Source organism: Ursus americanus, chromosome 2 (assembly GCF_024610735.1).
Source record: "Ursus americanus isolate L20-20 chromosome 2, mUrsAme1.1.p, whole genome shotgun sequence".
Classification (NCBI taxonomy): Eukaryota; Metazoa; Chordata; class Mammalia; order Carnivora; family Ursidae; genus Ursus; species Ursus americanus.
The window spans coordinates 36,504,515-36,522,541 of NC_142128.1; the positions used below are offsets into that span (position 1 = coordinate 36,504,515).

The 18,027-nt window shown below is 53.5% G+C and overlaps 2 protein-coding genes across 6 annotated transcripts in view; one reads left to right on the plus strand and one right to left on the minus strand.

Moving 5' to 3' along the window:
* PPL (periplakin) overlaps positions 1-9,910 on the plus strand; it is a 43,157-nt gene extending 33,247 nt beyond the window's left edge. The window contains exons 15-22 of one of the 2 annotated variants that reach the window (XM_045783936.2): positions 663-841; positions 926-1,064; positions 1,829-2,022; positions 3,233-3,383; positions 4,162-4,245; positions 4,914-5,030; positions 5,499-5,591; positions 6,431-9,910. In XM_045783936.2, the coding sequence (XP_045639892.2) occupies positions 663-841; positions 926-1,064; positions 1,829-2,022; positions 3,233-3,383; positions 4,162-4,245; positions 4,914-5,030; positions 5,499-5,591; positions 6,431-9,091 (3,618 nt within the window). In that variant the 3' untranslated portion in view covers positions 9,092-9,910. Of the gene's footprint in view, positions 1-662; positions 842-925; positions 1,065-1,828; positions 2,023-3,232; positions 3,384-4,161; positions 4,246-4,913; positions 5,031-5,498; positions 5,592-6,427 lie in introns of both variants that reach the window. The other variant, XM_045783937.2, reaches the window with a different exon arrangement.
* Positions 9,911-10,053: 143 nt separating this feature from the next.
* The window catches only part of UBN1 (ubinuclein 1), a 36,446-nt gene continuing 28,472 nt past the window's right edge, over positions 10,054-18,027 (minus strand). For 2 of the 4 annotated variants that reach the window (XM_045783938.2, XM_087870715.1), the window contains 4 exons: positions 16,117-17,436; positions 14,947-15,190; positions 14,587-14,676; positions 10,054-12,281 (listed from right to left, as the gene is read on the minus strand). In XM_045783938.2, coding sequence (XP_045639894.2) covers positions 12,232-12,281; positions 14,587-14,676; positions 14,947-15,190; positions 16,117-17,436 — 1,704 coding nt within the window. In that variant the 3' untranslated portion in view covers positions 10,054-12,231. Of the gene's footprint in view, positions 12,282-12,932; positions 13,022-14,586; positions 14,677-14,946; positions 15,191-16,116; positions 17,437-18,027 lie in introns of all 4 variants that reach the window. The other 2 variants (XR_015728102.1, XM_045783940.2) reach the window with 2 other exon arrangements.

An 18,027-nucleotide genomic window follows, 5' to 3' on the forward strand; every position in this document is an offset into this window, starting at 1 on the left:
GGGCCCTTGGTGCTTGACAAGGACCACCTGCCCCATGTAACCAGAAGTCCTGAGTGATGGCAGTGAGGGGGGCTGTTCTAGGCTGTGACCAAGGAGGTGCCTGAGCCCTGGTGCCCCCGACACGGCCCCAGGAGAAAGGGCAAGTGAGCCTCACGCTGCCTCCACATGGCTTGTCGCCTGCGGGCTTGTGCAGTACGGATGACACCAGTAACTGGCCAAGTGGAGGCTACAGCGCATGGCGGCCGCTGCTTGCTGGCTGCTGGACTGCAGACCCGCTCTTCAAGCCCAGCCTCCATGTGTTCAGAAACATTCAGAGGAGGACAGGCACAGGGGTGGGTTGTGGCCAGGCCCCATCGCATCCCTTCCTAAGCTGCTTGGAGTGAATGGGGAGAGGAAAAGTACCCACCTCATGGGGTGGCCCCCAAAGACGGATGAAATCATCCACATGATGTGCACGGAAAATTGCTTGATAATTACCTGTTAATTTCCATCACTCTTGTGAGTCACAGCCCACCGTACCAGAATTCCAGGGGGCGCTCACTATGGGGTGGCTTCCCAGGGAGGGCCCAGGCTTCCCCAGCAGCTTCCTCTGTTCTGTGAAGCCCCTGGAGGGGAGGAGGCTGCCGGACTGTGGCCAACTCCAGGGGCTTTGGTCCCCACAGAACATCACCAACGAGCTGCTGCGGATCGAGCCCGAGAAGGCGCGCAGCACGGCTGAGTGCAAGGAATTCGTGCAGGCCCTCCCAGGCAGCGGCACCACACCTTTGCTGAAGACCCGGGTGGAGGACACCAACCGCAAATATGAGCGCCTGGTGCAGCTTTTGGACTTGGCCCAGGAGAAGTGGGTGGCAGGCGGGCAGTGGGGAGGTCGGGTGGGATCATGGGGCCAGGCGGGCACCCTTAATTCCTGACCCATTGTCCTCAGAGTGGACGTGGCCAACCGCCTGGAGAAGAGCCTGCAGCAGGGCTGGGAGGCGCTGGCCACCTACGAGAAGCAGCTGACCCAGGAGGACACAGTACCTGAGAGTGGCCGTGCCCTAGACAGCAAGAGGCAGGAGCTGGTGGTAAGTCTGGGGACCCAAGGCCTCAAGAGCCTTTCTCCCCATGTGCTCCCTACCCACTGCCTCTGAATAGATGGGGATTGAGGCCCCGAGTACCAGGGCAGCGAGTCTCCAGGCTCTGAAAGGCCGCAGTGTGCCCAATCGGAAGCTGCAAATGGAGGGCCGCGCACGAATCCCAGCTGCTCGGGGGTGGGGGGTGGGGGGCTTGTGGAAATCAGGTGCCTGATTTTAAAGTGAAGTAGCCACATTAACCCCCCAGACTTCCACTGTCTCCGGACGAGCAGATCTGGCCCCCTGGGCTGGCACGCTCGTGGAGCAGGTCAGCGGCGGCTGCCTCCAGCCCCAGCATCTGCTTTCTCTGTCGCGTGGCCCCTGGGCTGCTTCGTGTGTCTGCCTGCCTGACTGCTGTGGGCATTCAAGTGTGTGAGCCCTCGGGAGGCCCCTTACTCACACACCGGTCCTCACGTGGAGATCCTCACCTCAGAGCTGAGGCCCTGCGGCTGGAGAGCATCCGGTCATTCTGGTCCTGGGCGCGATGTCACCAGGCACACGCCACCGACTGCAGGGTTTTAGATGTCAGGTTTTCCGGGTTGTGTTCATTGTGACGAAACAGAACAATGCAGAAACGACCACCAGGTTTAAGGAGAAATGCAGAGGCAAAGCCGTAGTCCCTTCCCACGCAGGAGGCTCTGGCAGCTGGCGCAGCGCTGCCTTCATCCCTGGGAGCTCTGGCCACAGCGCCACTGTCTGCCTCTCCGCCCCTGCAGGCCCTGGCCTCCGAGCTGCAGGCCCAAAAGTCCCTCCTCGGTGAGGTGGAGCAGAACCTGGAGGCGGCCAAGCAGTGCTCCAGCTCCCTGGCCAGCCGCTTCCAGGAGCACTGCCCCGACCTGGAGCGCCAGGAGGCCGAGGTGCACAAGCTGCGCCAGCGTTCCGACAACCTCCGCCAGCAGGTTGAGCTCAGGTGAGGAGCCGTGGGCGGGCAGCAGCCGCCACTTCGCTGGTCTGCGCTCAGGCCGCCAAAGGCTGCTTGTTTTCTAAAGTCTCTTGTTTAAAAAAGCAATAAGACATCTACAAACTGAAAAACTCAAGGTGATTATAATGACCAGCCCATCCCCCAAGGCAAGCATGGCTACCCGTTCGTGTCCCCTTCCAAAAATATTGAGGATCCGGGGCAGGTATGTAACAGGGACCGTGTCTTGCTTTTTCCTGCCCTACGCTTTGTCGGGTCAGGCGCCAGTAGGTATGACCTCCTCCTCTACTCTTTTCCGGAGGAGCTCATACAGATCCTGCTTCCTTAAATGCTTATAGAATTCACCAGGGAGGAGCCACGCACGCCTGCAAGTCATTTGTTTTTGGTGTGTGAGATTTTAACAACAAATTCAACCTCTTCACAGGTACCAGGCTATTCTGGGTTATCTGATTCCTGGAGCAGGTCCAGGAGCTTGTGTCTTTCAAGGAATTTGTCCATCTCCTCCAGTGGGTGAATTGACTGATGCAAAATTGTTCCTAATACCCTCTTGTTCTTTCACTGTTTCCAGGACCTGAGGGGATGTCCCCTCCCTCGTTCCTGATGTTCTGCCTTTTCTCATTTTATTTACATATTCTTTTTCCTTCCTGACCATTGTGAGGTTCATCAATTCACCGACCATTTCAAGGAACTGGCTTTGGTTTCAGTCCTCTTCTCTCCTGTTTTGTCTCCTCTTTCACTGGCATCTGTTCTTTACCATTTCCTGCTGCTATTAGTTCTTTCCCCATCGTTGACAGCTTCCTCCTTTTCCAATAAAGGCACTGAAAACGGCAAATTTCCCTCTAAGCGCCGCTTTTGCTGTGTCCCACAAATGTGAATGTTTTTATTTTCAGTGAGTTCAGGTTTCCTAGCATCTCCTGTGATTTCTCCTTGGACTTGGGGGTTACTGAGGTCCTATAATAACTGCGGGCGTCCCTGCCGGTCAGTACACGTGGGCCTACCTGTCCTTGACAGAGGCTGCAGCGTACTCCAACTTAACATTCCGTAATTCCATTAACCACCCTCTTTTTGGGGACTGGTTAGGTTATCTTGTTAGATTATATTTGATCCTGCTTTTAAACAATGAGTGGAGAGGACTTCTTTGAAAAGGTATAGGAGGCATCTGCTGACTGTGGCAGAGGCCTGATGGGCTTTGTCTCCCTAGGGCCCAGAGCCTGCAGATCGCCAGGGCCGCATATGACGACTACCGCAGTGGCTATGACCACGTGCTCCAGTTCTTGTCCCAAATCCCCAGCTACGAGCCGCAGGAGACAGACAGCCTCAGCCAGATGGAAACCAAGCTGAAGAATCAGAAGGTAGGGTGGCTGCCTCCGTGTTCACAGGCCTACAGTGGCATGGGGGGGCGTGGAAGGGAGCCAGGCAGTGGCTGCCACCTGCCCCGGTGGGAGGGAGGGCAAAGGCCTGGCAGAGCTGTGTCCTCAAGGGACCCCAGCCCTGCCTAGCCCCAGCACCTAACTCTGAGGATGAGAGTGGTCTCGCTCCCTCCTTGGTGCCCAGCCCGGGGCCTGGCCCAGCATGGACTACCAGAGCAGGCTGGCTGAATGAGCAAATGGTTGCAGCCACACAGGGGAGCGCTCGTGGTGAAAGGTCCCGTGTCCAGAGTTCAGAGGCCCGGTTCCTTGGAAAGCAGCAGTGTCTTGGAGTGAGGGACAGAGACACGGGACCCCAACAGCCTAGATGTAAAGCCACGTTCTATCCCTACTAGCCGTGTCCCCATGGGCAGCAAGTCACTGAACCTCCCTCTGCCTCGGAGTCCTGAACGGGAGACAATGACGGTGCTTCCCTCACAGGGCGGCTGGAAGATTAAATGAGATAATCTAAGTAAGATAGGAGACCAATGCCTGACATTTTGAAGCACTCAGTAAACACTGGTTTCTGGGCAAAGACATTATCCTCCCGGCCCTTCTTCACAGGGCCGGAGAGCTGCCTTCCGGGACAAACAGTTACACAAGGAAGCCATTCATTACATTACACTTTGTGCTACAGAAGAATAATTTCAGATTCTAAGGAATCCAGCTGCTCTATCAAGTTTTTTTTTTTAATTTGATTTTTAAAGTCTCTGTTGTTTTACAGAACCTGCTAGATGAGATAGCAAGAAGGGAACAGGAAGTCCACGAAGTCTGCACCCACTCCCAGCAGTACCAGCAAGCTGTCAAGGTGAGCCGTGAAGCTCCTGCCCCAAGAGAGACTCGGCAGGGCCTTTTCCCGCCCGGTGAGCCGGACAGAGGAACACCGGGCCAGGCACAGCAGGCATCCTGTGAGCCGGCACAACCCTGGGGAAAACAGTATGATACCAGACACTGACTACCAGAAAAGGGATTTCTACTGCTCAGAGCAGTACACAGGGAGAATTTATTCTCAAGAGAAAAATTACCAAAGAAGAACAATGGAGGATAAACAAAATCGCTGTAACACCATTATTTACAAAAGCCAAACAGAGAGACTAGAAATCACCTAAATGGCGGATAGCAGAGAAACGGCCAGGCGAGTTATCCTTCATCCACTTGCTGGATGACAGAGCTGTCACATGGACAGAGAAGGGGGATCCGAAGGCGGCACGGTGAGAAACGGCTTACGGCACTGCAATCAGTGAAGGCAGCAGAGCGTCACGCTCGGGGCCGGAGGGGAGCACTGTGTGGGGCGCAAGGGGCAAGTGCTGGCACTTTTGGCTGTGTCCTAGGTTGTTCAGGGACACAGCTCTGTGCTGCTGGTGGACCGATGGTTCTGAAAACCTCCTGGCAGCTGTGCAGACTTCTGGTCAGCTGCAACGGGCACATTTCCGACTCCACTGCCTTTGCCCTCTACCATGCCTCTCTCTCACCCAGGACTATGAGTTAGAAGCAGAGAAGCTAAGGTCTCTTCTTGATCTGGAGAATGGAAGGAGCAGCCACGTGAGCAAGAGAGCCAGGCTCCATTCCCCTGCTGCCAAAGTGAGGGAAGAGGTGAGCTCTGTGGGCTGGGCCTTCTTGGAGCTGCCGGGGTCTCTAGGGAGCACGGCATGCAGGCCTCCAAAATGTACACCCCAATAGGGAAACTGGGCTGAGAAGCCCTCCTGGATGCAAACAGCTTCAGTAAGAAAAGATAACACTTGTTCTCGGGCAGCAATGTTGATACACGTGGAAAGACAGGCTGCCGGAGGTATCTGGGCCAGAGCTGTGGATTTGGGAGGCTCTCACTTTGGAGGGCTGATGTTATTAGTTCCTTCTATACACCAGAACATCACAGTGCAGAGACAGGGACTTTGCCTTCTCCCTCTAAATTCAGTTTTTCCACCAGCTGAGACCGCAGTCCAACTTCAGGTAGCAAGAGGCCAGAAGCCACCCTCCGTCCCCAAACCAGACTTCCCAAACACTGTCCAGCTCGCTCTTGCTTAGCCTGCTGACTTCTTTTTGCTAACTACTCTCCTGCAGGAAGCGGCTCTTGCTGCCAAGTTCACGGAAGTCAACGCCATCAACAGACAGAGGCTGCAAAATCTGGAGTTTGCTCTGAGTCTTCTGAGACAGGTAATGGGTCTTAGTAAGACATTTTTTCTTTTTAAGATTATATTAATTTTAGAGCAAGAGAGAGAAAGAGATGGGGGAGGGGCAGAGGAGAGGGAGAGAGAAAATCCCAAGCAGACTCCTCGCAGAGCTCGGAGCCCGCTCCCACGACCCCGGGATCACCACCAAAGTCGAAATTAAGAGTCGGATGTTCAACCCACTGGGCCACCTAGGAGCCCCTTTAAATAAGATATTTTACTCAAAACTCTGCCAGCAGGTGAGAAATAAGACTCATTCTGCTTCCAAGAAACAGTCTGTGAGCTGGTGGCAGCGTCCCTTGCTTGCTAACATGGCTGGACAGCACCAGGCCAAGTACTGGCCCCCGCCTCTGTTGACGTGAATGTAACACACATGCCACAAACATTTGCTGAGTGCCCAGGAGCAGGTAACTTATTTTCAGAAGCCCACGTCTGTCTGTCCACACAGTGGAAAATGAAATAGCACCACTGTGGAATTCTCTGTCTCTACTAAGTGCAGAACAGGGGACAGCCATCTGTGCAGGACAAATACATCTCAAAGATGACCCACAGCCTCTGGAAACACGACCAGAGGATGGAGACTGTGGTTTCACTTCACACTCTTCTGTGGCTGTAAAATACTTTATCATTTAAAAAACCTAAACTACTTGTTTTTAACATTGTCAAAAGTAACCCTAAAACTCTAGTGGCCTCGGCACTGAGGGAGCCTTGGCGGTCACAGGACAACCTGTCTGACATGTTCATAGGTGACCGAGGTGCAGTCTTACCAGGTGGGAACAAGCCAGGCAGAGTGTCCAGCTTTAACCACTGTCTTCTCATCAGCAGCCAGAGGTGGGAGCGAGCCACGAGATCCTGCAGGGGAGCACACCAGGCTCCACAGTGGAGGAGACGTGGAAAGTCCAAAAGGAGCTGGATGAGGAGACTGAGCGAAGACAGCAGCTGGAGAAGGAGGTCAAGAGCGCCCAGGAAGAACTCAAGACTCTGCAGAAGCGGAGCCCCCAGGAATCGGTGGTGAAGAAGGAAGTGCTAAAGAAGGTGCCAGACCCTGCGCTCGAGGAGAGCTTCCAGCAGATGCAGCGGACCCTGGTGGAGGAGCAGCACAAGAACCAGCTGCTGCAGGAGGAGCTGGAGACGCTGCGGCTGCGGCTGCACGCCCTGGAGCAGGAGACCAGGGACGGGGGGCAGGAGTACGTGGTCAAGGAGGTCTTGCGCATCGAGCCGGACAGAGCCCAGGAGGACGAGGTCCTGAAGCTGAGGGAGGAGCTGGAGGAGCTGAGGCGGCAGAAAGGCACCCGGGAAGCAGAGGTGGCCCTCCTGCAGCAGCGCATTGCGGCCCTGGCCGAGGAGAAGAACCGGGCCCAGGAGAAGGTCACCGAGAAGGAGGTGGTGAAGCTGCAGAATGACCCCCAGCTGGAGGCAGAGTACCGGCAGCTGCAGGAGGCCCGGCAGCGGGAGGGCAAGCTCAGGGAGGAACGTGAGGAGGAACTGACCTTCCTCCAGGACAAGCTCAAGAGGCTGGAGAAGGAGCGGGCCATGGCAGAGGGGAAGATCACAGTGAAGGAGGTGCTCAAGGTGGAAAAGGATGTGGCAACTGAGAGGGAGGTCGGTGACCTCAAACACCAGTATGAGGATGAGGAGGCCAAGGCTCGTGCCAACCAGAGGGAGAAGACTGAGCTGCTCCGCAAGATTTGGGCCTTGGAGGAGGAAAATGCTAGAGTGCTGGTGCAGGAGAAAGTGCGGGAAATCGTCCGGCCGGACCCCGAGGCGGAGAGGGAAGTAGCCAATCTCCGCCTGGAGCTCGTGGAGCAGGAGCGCAAGTACCGGGCGGCCGAGGAGCAGCTGAAGAGCTATCAGAGTGAGCTGGAGGCGCTCAGGAGGCGGGGCCCCCAGGTAGAGGTCAAAGAAGTGACGAAGGAAGTCATCAAGTACAAGACTGACCCTGAGATGGAGAAGGAGCTTCAGAGGCTCAGGGAGGAGATTGTGGACAAGACAAGACTCATTGAAAGGTGTGATTTAGAAATCTACCAGCTGAAGCAAGAGATCCAGTCCCTGAAAGACACCAAACCCCAGGTACAGACCAAGGAGGTGGTCCAGGAGATCCTCCAGTTCCAGGAAGACCCCCAAACCAAAGAGGAAGTACAGTCTTTGAGGGCCAGGCTATCAGAGGAACAGAAGAAACAAGTGGATCTGGAAAGGGAGAGGGCCTCCCAGGAGGAGAAGATCAGGCAGAAGGAGGAGGAGCTGTCCCAGGTGAAGGAAAGGGTGGTCCAGCAGGAGGTGGTCAGGTACGAGGAGGAGCCCAGCCTGCGGGCTGAGGTGAACGCCTTCACCGAGAGCATCGACATGGAGCTGCGGCAGATCGACAACCTCCGTGGGGAGCTGCGGCGGCTGCAGCGCAGGCGCGCTGAGCTCGAACGCCAGCTGGAGGAGCTGGAACGCGAGAGGCAGGCTCGCAGGGAGGCCGAGCTGGAGGTGCAGCGCCTGAAGCAGCGCCTGGCCGACCTGGAGAAGGAGGAGGGGGAGGCCCGGGAGAAGGTGACCCTCAAGCAGAAGGTGGTGCTGCAGCAGGACCCCCAGCAGGCCAGGGAACACTCTCTGCTCAAAGTCCAGCTAGAGGAAGAGAGGCACCGGCGGCAGGTCCTGGAGAGCGAGCTCGAGACCCTGAAAAAGAAGCTCGTCAACCTGGAGAAGATGGAGGTCAAGGAGAAGGTGGTCTTCTCCGAAAGCATCCAGGTGGAGAAAGGCGACACCGAACAAGAGATCCAGAAGCTCAAGAACAGCCTGGAGGAGGAGAGCCGGAGCAAGAGGGAATTGGATGCGGAAGTGAGTCGGCTGGAAGCCAAGCTGTCGGAGCTGGAGTTCTGTAACTCCAAGTCCTCCAAAGAGCTGGACTTCCTAAGGGAAGAAAACCACAGGCTGCAGCTGGAGCGGCAGAGCCTGCAGCTCGAGACCCGGAGGCTCCAGTCGGAAATTGAAATGGCGGCAACAGAAACACGAGACCTGAGAAACATGACCACGGCGGACTCTGGGACAAACCTGGACTCCAGACTGTGGTCCCTGGAGAGAGAACTGGACGACCTCAAGAGACTCTCCAAAGACAAAGACCTTGAGATTGATGAGCTGCAGAAGCGCCTGGGCTCCGTGGCCGTCAAGAGGGAGCAGAGGGAGAACCACCTGAGGCGCTCCATCGTGGTCATCGACCCCGACACGGGCCGGGAGCTGTCCCCGGAGGAAGCCCATCGGGCCGGTCTCATCGACTGGAACATGTTTGTCAAACTCAGGAGCCAGGAGTGTGACTGGGAGGAAATATCGGTGAAGGGTCCTAGTGGAGAGTCCTCCGTGATCCATGACAGAAAGTCTGGCAGGAAGTTCTCCATTGAAGAGGCCCTGCAGAAAGGAAGGCTGACCCCGGCTCAGTATGACCGATATGTCAACAAGGATATGTCTATCCAGGAGCTGGCTGTCCTGGTGTCCGGGCAGAAATAGGCACAGCCCAGCCCTCTGTCTTCTTGGGAGCCTACCCAGTACCACCATGTCTTCTCCTCTCCGGCCCTGTGCAGACTTCTGACCTGTGTAGAGCTGAGCACGTCCCCCAAGCCATCACTGTCATTCAACCCGGGTGAGGGACCTGCTTCGTCTTCTGATGATCAGACAACCAAGATGCCCCTCTTCTGTCCCTTTTCCTACACACTTCCATCAATAGACTCCTTGTGTGACACCTGGAAGCAACCCGAAAAACTAAAGCACATGACACATGATGACTGAAGCAGACAACCCCACTCCGAGCACCAGCCTTCACCCCCCTGCCAGGTAGGGGTACTTGGGCAGAAAGGCCTCCCTTCCACACACCTTTCTGTACATCAAAGGACTGGGCCCCTCAGGGCTGCTGACCTGCATTCACATCCCCCCAGGTTCTGGCTGAGAGCAGACTTTCTGTCAGAGGCCTCCTGGTGAGACAGATCCATGTTCTAGGGCAGAAAAGGCACAAAGAAGCCAGAACAATGCATGGCCTTCGGTGGAAGAGTGAAGGTAAACTGTCAGCCAGACTGTCCCAGGAAAACACACCATCAGAGACTGTGTGGTGGTTCTGAAATTATTTTCATAAAGGACTATGTTGCTGTTAGGCTTAGTTTCAGTGCCTTACAAGTCTTCTTAGCCCATTGGTATTTAGGTATACTAACTATACACTTGATTTTTCACCAAATGAATTTTAGGTTCTCTGTTATCTCATGTATTACATAAGAAAATGGGGCTAGGGAGTGCTATTTATAGTACGAAAATAAACACCTGGTGGCTTGATTCTAATTTCATGGTATTTCTTCTTTTGCATGTGAGGCTTATTATTTCCCTTGCTCCCTCTTGGCTTTTGGCCAAATTGGACATTCCACATCCACCAGCTCCTAGGGGAAGAAGAATTAGTGGCAAAAAACATAAAAAGAGAAAGAATGTTCTGGAAACCTTGAAACAATTTATTGAGTTGCTTTATACAAGATTAACCATTTCCACACCACCCCCCAACACCAACATAGTCGCGCCGCACAAAAGCCACAGCCCCTCTCACACCTCAGGAGCGGCTGCACCAAGGGCAGCCCTGCAGCACCGCAGCCCCCGGCCCCGGAGCCCACCCTGCCTGCCGGTCCACCCGGCCATGGCTGTATAAGTCATTCACTCTTTCGTTACCACAAATAAAGCATAAACAAGAAAAAGAAATCTCATAAACTCCCCATCAAAGAAACGTTTCCCTGAGGCAAGAGGCATCACTAGATTCCTAAAAATGAGGGTATTCTGCTCCAGCTGCACACTCAATGGTACATGGGGAGGAGGGAGTGCTGCAGGGAAGGGACCTTGGGTGTTCTCAGGTGGAAAAGCCTGGAGAGTTCCCACTGCTCAGTGTTCACAGGCGGCCTCTGCACGGCTCTGAGCTCAGCAATACAAATCTCTTCTTTGGCTCTTTTGCTACTACCTAAGACTATTCTGTAAACAAACTGGAAACCCAAGTTGCAAAAAATAGATATAATGAAGGGATAAGGAAATCCACTCTAGCCCAATGTGAAACACATGTTGGTTCTTACATTAAAAAAAAAAAACCAAAAAACAAACCCACAAAAAACAGCAGAGGCCTAGCCACACAGCTGACAGAGGTGTTGCTCCGCTGGAAACCGGGCAAACCCCTGCATGAACTGTGAGTTACTGAGCACTGTACCCTGGAAGGCAGGAACCAAGAGAGCTGTGTCTCCACACACATGTACGTTCTGAGAAGGCGCATTACTCAACATCTGCAATCACTTAGCTGAAGCAGCTGGTTCACATACCTTGTGGTACACACTTCACAGGACAGGCAGGTGCCCTAACCATCCTTGTGAAGCGGCCACCGGCCGAATGCACTACGGGGTAGCAGTCCTACTCTGACTCGAACGCACTCTCCAAGCTCATCGGCGCGCCACCCTTAAGTCAACGCACAGCCCTGCTGTCGGGAGAGCTCCAGGACGGCGAAGCCTGTTTCTACCTGGCAGACGCTTCACAGAGGTCTGTTCCCGCAGCTCTGCCTGAGGATGGTTTCTAAACAAAACAAACTGGAATGTCTGTGACTTGGAACCCCTCATATCCTTGGCCCTCCAAGAGATGAAGGGCTTTGGGGCTCTGCGGTCCACCTGTATGAACTCTGAAAAAACAAAATGGGGGCCCTGGCTGTACTGGGACCTGGGATTTGGGGGCCCAGATGACCTTCAAGTCAGGACGGCACAGATTATGATGTGCAACTGTAAAAAACTCAAACTGGCTATGTCTTAAATACAGACATATCATTTTAAAAAGTCTTTATCTGAGATCCACTCAGAGGGCTGAATGGACGTGTATCTAATTCTGCTCCACCATAAAGGCACTGGAATTATGTCTTACTATAATATGACATGCGAAAAGCAGTCCCATTCTATCCAATGCATTAATGGTAATGATGAAATCTGGACCAAAATAAGGGTCTTTAAAAATCCTGTCACAACTGTTGAATCTACAAAGGTCTTTTCTCTGAAAGAGCTTCATTGTCATGTTCAGCAGAAAAGCTGGCCCCCACCACGATGAGCACACGTTAGGTGTTCTGAATATTTTTCAAAAAACAAACAAAAAAACAAGGTAAGTCTCCCAGCTGTGTGTTAGCCTGGGTTTTTGTCCTGTTGAGCACACAGCCTGAGGATGGGACGGACACCATGACCATCCAGTGATCCCACTGTGGCCAGGAGTCCCTGACCACTAGGGCACCATGAGGTACTCTGACCAAATGCCAGGGGTCAGGTGGATTTAAAGCACGTGTGCCAACTGCTCCGCCCTGACACCAGAGCTTCGGTCGTGACCCAGCACGCGCCCCAGCCCGCAGCTGCCCCTCCAACGATTGTCCATGACAGAGCCGCGGAGCCCGGAGCACCAGGCCAGTCAGTGCCTCTGGAGAGGCCCAGGGCTGCTTCCCTAACAGAAGGCACATCACAGTGCCAAGAGACGCTCCACTTAGCACTCACACCTTCTCCAGAAGAAAACCGATCGGCAGAAAGAGCATAGTGATTATCCAGTTTCTGAGACCTACTTGTCCAGCTTCCGCCCAGACCTAAGTTAGTCGGGCCTTTCCTCTGAAGAGGTCACAATTTCCGTGGTACACCGGGCCCTTTTCCATGAAGTTGAGAAGCATCTGGAAAAGAATAAGCAAAAACAACACAAGTCTTTCAGGATTTCTGATTCCCTTAAGGTGGCAGTAACAAAATCTCAAGATCACTTAAATAGCAAAAGCCCCCGAACACTGAGTGTTCTAAGGCTCTCATGAGCCCCCAAACCCCTGAGATTGAGTGCCCTGCTACTTGCAGCGGCTCGCTGTGTGCAAGGCGCTCTGAGCTCTGTGAAGGCAGCTGCTTGCTGCGTCTGCACACCCAGAGCCACTTCTGTTCTCCGCTGCCACCACCATCCCCTGGCACGCTGGACTCCACTCAAGCAGCAATGAGCGCTCTCTCACCATCAAAACCCTCAGGCCCTATAAAGACAGGTTCAAAGGCACTAGCATTCTGAGTCTGCATGGGAAAGAAAGCAAAGCAGACATAGTCACACAGCTGAAATACGCAGGCAGCTTTTCATTTACAACCACTCAGTGGAATCCTCCAACGTGAAGAAGGTCTAAAGGAGACAGAGATGGTACAACAAAGTGCTTTTCCTTTTTTTGTTATTGAAAATACCACAGGCCAACAGTCACATTTCCAAAGGCTCTTCAATTAGTTTGTTTCTGTTTGAAAGTGCGACATTCCCAAAAGCAAGCAGAGGCAGTGCCATCTTTCAAACCACACACTCTCACCTAGGTGTCTCTGTGACCCCCACATTATCCTCTTAGCTACTACAGCAGTCGCCAGTTTGCGGAGTAAGTCCACTGTAGCTACGGCTTCTCTAGAGGAAAATGGAGTCATTGTTGATACAGGCTTAGCCCCTTGGGTCCTTTCTCTAAAGAAGCAAAATTTCCATCTTGAAAATTTTCAGGGGTGCCTAGGTGACTCAGTAGTTGGGCATCTGCCTTCAGCTCAGGGTGTGATCCCAGGGTCCTGGGATCGAGCCCCGAGTCGGACTCCCTGCTCAGCGGGAGGCCTGCTTCTCCCTCTCCCACTCCCCTACTTGTGTCCCCTCTCTCACTCTCTCTCCCTGTCAAATAAATAAATAAAATCTTAAAAACTGTTTTTTTAAGATTTTATTTATTTATTCGATAGAGATAGAGACAGCCAGCGAGAGAGGGAACACAAGCAGGGGGAGTGGGAGAGGAAGAAGCAGGCTCATAGCGGAAGAGCCTGATGTGGGGCTCGATCCCATAATGCCGGGATCACGCCCTGAGCTGAAGGCAGACGCTTAACCGCTGTGCCACCCAGGCGCCCCTTAAAAACTTAAAAAAAAAAAAAAAAAAAGAAAGAAAAGAAAAATTTCAATCTATTGTTATGCCCAGATGGCCTCTGGCATTCACTAGGAATGTGTCAGCCTTGGGACACTGGGGCCAGAGACCCACAGCAAATCTGGAAGCAGACACAGACTTGGGAGGCATCAGGCCACAGGCATGCCCAGCCAGGCAAGCTCCCTATCTTATTCCCACCCTGGCACCTGTGCACCAGGGCTACCCAGGCTCAGCTTCCTGAAGAATGGCTTTCCCCTGGCTGGTGTAGCCTCCCTGGTCCTCTCTGGAGCAGGTCTAGAGTAGTAAGCAAGAAGAGCAGCAGGCCAAAACCAAGATCCCATGAGGCTTCCCAGCAGCGTCCCATTAGGCATATTTAAGAATCATGTTCCAGCACAAGGCAAGGCCAATCACTTACTAGGAAGGTGCCAGCTGGGGCGTCTGTGCTGCCTTCCCACACCAATACCACACCCCCTTCTGAAATCTATCTACAGAGATGAACAGCAGGAAAAAAGGAATGCTGCCAGGTCCTGCTGTGCTCCCTAACATCTGCTTTCACCCCTGAACTCAACTGAAAGATGCTCCTCTCTGGCATACATGCTGGCATCACAGGTTAGGGTCCCTCCTAAGACCCTACCCCTGTGACCTTGCTGCTATTTGGGCTCTCCCTTTCACTTAAAGTATAGCTGGCAGCACCTGGAAGTTGCAGCAGCTTCAATGTAAAGGCCTTTCAGTGCCCCCAGTTAGCTCCTGGATATTAGCACTGATGTGAGCACCAACTTTAGCTAAGGGAATTCCCCTGCCTCCAACACAGGCCATTACAACCTCCCCTGTGATCACACATGGTAAGGCTGACCCAGTGGCAGTTCCAAGTGGGGAACGAGGGGAAATTTCAAAGTGGAAGCCTATGTCAGTCTCTCTGAGTACCCAAAGAGCCAGAGCCTTGAAGCACAAACCAGGACAACACAATAACAACGAGTTGAAGACACTGAACTCCCTTGCAGCAGACAAGGCATCTAACGGGTGGGAAGCAGAATGGCGTACGGGGTGCATGGCACTCTGATCACCTGGCAATTACCTGGCAGACTCTGCGGGATGTGGGTGGACACGGCAGCGTGTGGGAGAGGCGCTGCACGGGGTGGGCTGGAGTGCAAGCCAGCCAGGAGACCTGAGAGAAAACAGGAGGGGAGAAAAGAACAAAACACACACATTGAAGACAGGAACAGAAAAGCTGCTTCGGTGGTCGAGAGCCCAGACAACCCACTGGACGGGTTCTGGGTGAGAACCCCAAGGGGAGGGGGGGCTCAGCATGGTTCCCAGGAACATTGCCCATGGTCACACACCAGACAAACACAGGAACCCAGCACATGACAACAGAACTCATCAATCACAGCACAGGCTCTCCTCCAGCATGAGGAGAGAGGAAGGCACCACTTACTATGGTTGAGGCCGTGGTGGAATGTCCCAGGGGCAGGACCCGTGACGATGGCATCCTTGGAAACCCCTGCTTTGGCAGAGGACTCGGCGCTGAAGGAGAGCACGTGGAGGGGAAACTGGGAGATTATCCCCAGGGAGTTGGAGTTCATGGCTCCGGGCAGTTTCGGGCTGCCAGACTTGTAGGATGCAGACAGCAGATTTAAGGGCGAGGAGCTGGCCAGCAGCACAGCCCCACTCGTTCCTTTCTGGGGAGGAAACACGGCATGGTCAGAACGTCAGCTCCATCCGCAGTTCACTCACAGACCAAGGCTGGTAGCGGACGTGCAGGGCGGGGACCCACGTGTAAACCACACCTTATGAAGGTGCCCTGTGCTCTGCTGCCCCAGAGGAAGGAAAAGAACAGTCTCTAAACTGGCATGGAATGGCTCCTAGGACAGTGTCCACTTAAAAAGCTGGGTATTAAATATGCCTCCTTTGTGCAAGAAAGGAAGGATATCTTCTGTAGACATCCACAGATGTAGGCATATACCAACACTGGTGTGTCCATATTTATATGCATAAAACATACACACATGTATTTGTATGTATTGATCTTTGTTTTTAGAAAGAAACAGGAAAAAAGTGGAACTAAGGAATATAGTCACCTTGCAGGGGAGGTAGGACAGGACAGAGGCAGGTGAGACCTTGCTGAACATACCTTTCTACAGTTTCATCTTTGTAACCACATAACCTTTTTATATATTGGAAAAATGAAAACAACTGCTCTCTCCCATGTCCCCAGCCTGCATCCAAACTTCTTGTAAATTACCCACAGGCAAGCCTCATTAACCACTAGACTCTGTCAAGTTGCCTTTGTCTGACCTGCAGAGTCATTTAAAACCCAACCAAAAGAATCACTCTTCCATGATACTGATCTTCCTGGGGCATGAACATCTCCACAAAGCTGACGATCTCAGAGGTGACAGCATTTTCATTTACTTGTTTGGACAGAAAGGAGTTTTGTGGCTCGTCCTATACCAGCCAGGATCATAGCAACCCTGCAAACAAGTCCTTTCCCTCTGCTCAGCCTCAGAAATTTCAGGCTCTCCTAAGATTCCTACCACCAGAAAAGTAAAGACCTGAAAACAGGAAGCCCAGTCCTCCTTCCAATTTCCAGGCTCACTGTTCCTACCTGACCTTCAGTGTCAGATCTCACTCTCCGAGCAGGGCAAGGCAAGCGGCCCTGTCCACAACACCCACGGGGGGTGGGCTGCTGTGCCAGGACACTCACTGGCAAGGAGGTAGACGATGTCACGCTGCTAACCGCGCTGGACTTCAGGGAGGAGGTCAGTAGCTTTGCCACTCCCTGGGTCCCACCACTGGAGTCTCCATTTGGACCACCCGGAGGGGCCACCAGGGTCAGCTTCTGGGAAACAGGTGGTTTTTTCACCGCAGAGCCTGGGACAGGCCTGCTGGCAGACTGTCCTGTGGAGGGAGGCTGTACACCGGGGAGCAGGTTCCCGGAAGTAGAGCTCTGGACTGGTGTTCCTCCAGAGGAAGAGCCGCCAGAAGAAACCCCGTGTTTAGAGACAGAGCTGGCGAAGGGACTATTCTTGTAAGATGGCCCTGAAGAGCTGGATGAATGCTGTTTTGCTGGATGGCTCAGGGCGGTGGAGGACGAGGCTGGGGTCTTATGAGAGTTGCTGCTGGAGGCTGGTGCGCCTCCTGAAGAGGCCGGCGTGGAAGGATGGAAGCTCTGGCCTTTGGTTGCTGTCTTCACAAGCTGGAGGAGGGAACGATGGCACTGTGGGGAGGAAGGCTTTGGGCCCTGGAGCTTATTGACAAAAGGAGCTGGAGGGGTGAAGCTCTTTTGCTGTTGAGTGCCTGCATGAAAAACTTTGACTTGGGGGCCAGGCACAGGAGCTGCCGCCTGGGGCGCAGGAGACGTCCGTGGCAAGCCGTGGTGCTTTGCTTTGGACTGGTGCACTTCTGACAGGCCCTTGCTGAGCGTGGCCTGACAAGACAGCTCTTTGTAGCCAGAGCTGTCTGTTTTTTTCTCCTGAGAGGACTGCCCCAGTGCCAAAGCCTGTTCTGCCAGAAAATTGAGGGGAGACTGCAGAGAACTAGAGGCTGACGGGGCAGAAGGGCTGGGCTTTGGAAAGTTCCTCTTCTCTTCTGAACACATGACGCCCACCATCTTCTCTGCAGGTGCTTTTGAGGGTGCCGGAAGCGGGAACTCAGAGCTCCCACCTGCTCTGCTGCTCAGCACAGCCAGTTCCTTAGACACCACCTCCAAGGAGGAGGCTGAATTACGGATCAAGTCTCCATCCAATGAGTCCTCCAGGTTGATAGGAGCAGGATTAGCAAGGCTGCCAGGTGCCTGGGCTGAGAGCTCCCGGTTTGCAGCCCCAGTGCTCAGGCCTCCTCCTGGGTGTTCTGAAGGCAAAGCCAGGGGGCCACCAATCTGGCCTGGTGGGACGGAAACCTTTTTATCGGGCTTAGTAGACGATTCCTAAAGGAAAGTAGAAATTCTGATGTTTAGAAATGTCCGAAGGTGCTAACACTGGCCCTGTGCGAGAACACAAATGTGAGAACACCACAAGGCCCAAAGAACCAGGCCTTCTTGTACAATCACAATACAAGACAGGAAGAGAGAGGTTGCCATGCCTGCTTGGACATGAAAGTGCTGAACTCCTTCACCCCCTCTGGCTCCTGTCTGTCTGGCTGGGGCTGGGCTTACCAGGCATGTTTTCTTGCTAAGTACCCATCCACCCACAAAGAAACTCTTCTTCTCTGTTTCTGAAAAAGTATAAGACTCGAGCAAAGACATGCTCTCCCTACTGGCCTCACACTGTCTCTGAGTTCTCCTGGCTGCAATCAGAAAATGATGCATGGCATGAGAATTGCCTTAAATTGGCTTTCTTTTCCTCCTTGGTCTTCTCCAGCGTCTGTCTCCTCAGCTGGGTGCAAAGGAAGAGTCCTGTCATGGGAGTGGGAGCAGGGTCTACCTCATCACTCCCACATCCCACATGCTTAAGGCAGTTTGTCTGAGACACTGTAGGATCTCAACAGATACTTTAGAATACAGAATTTACACAGCTTA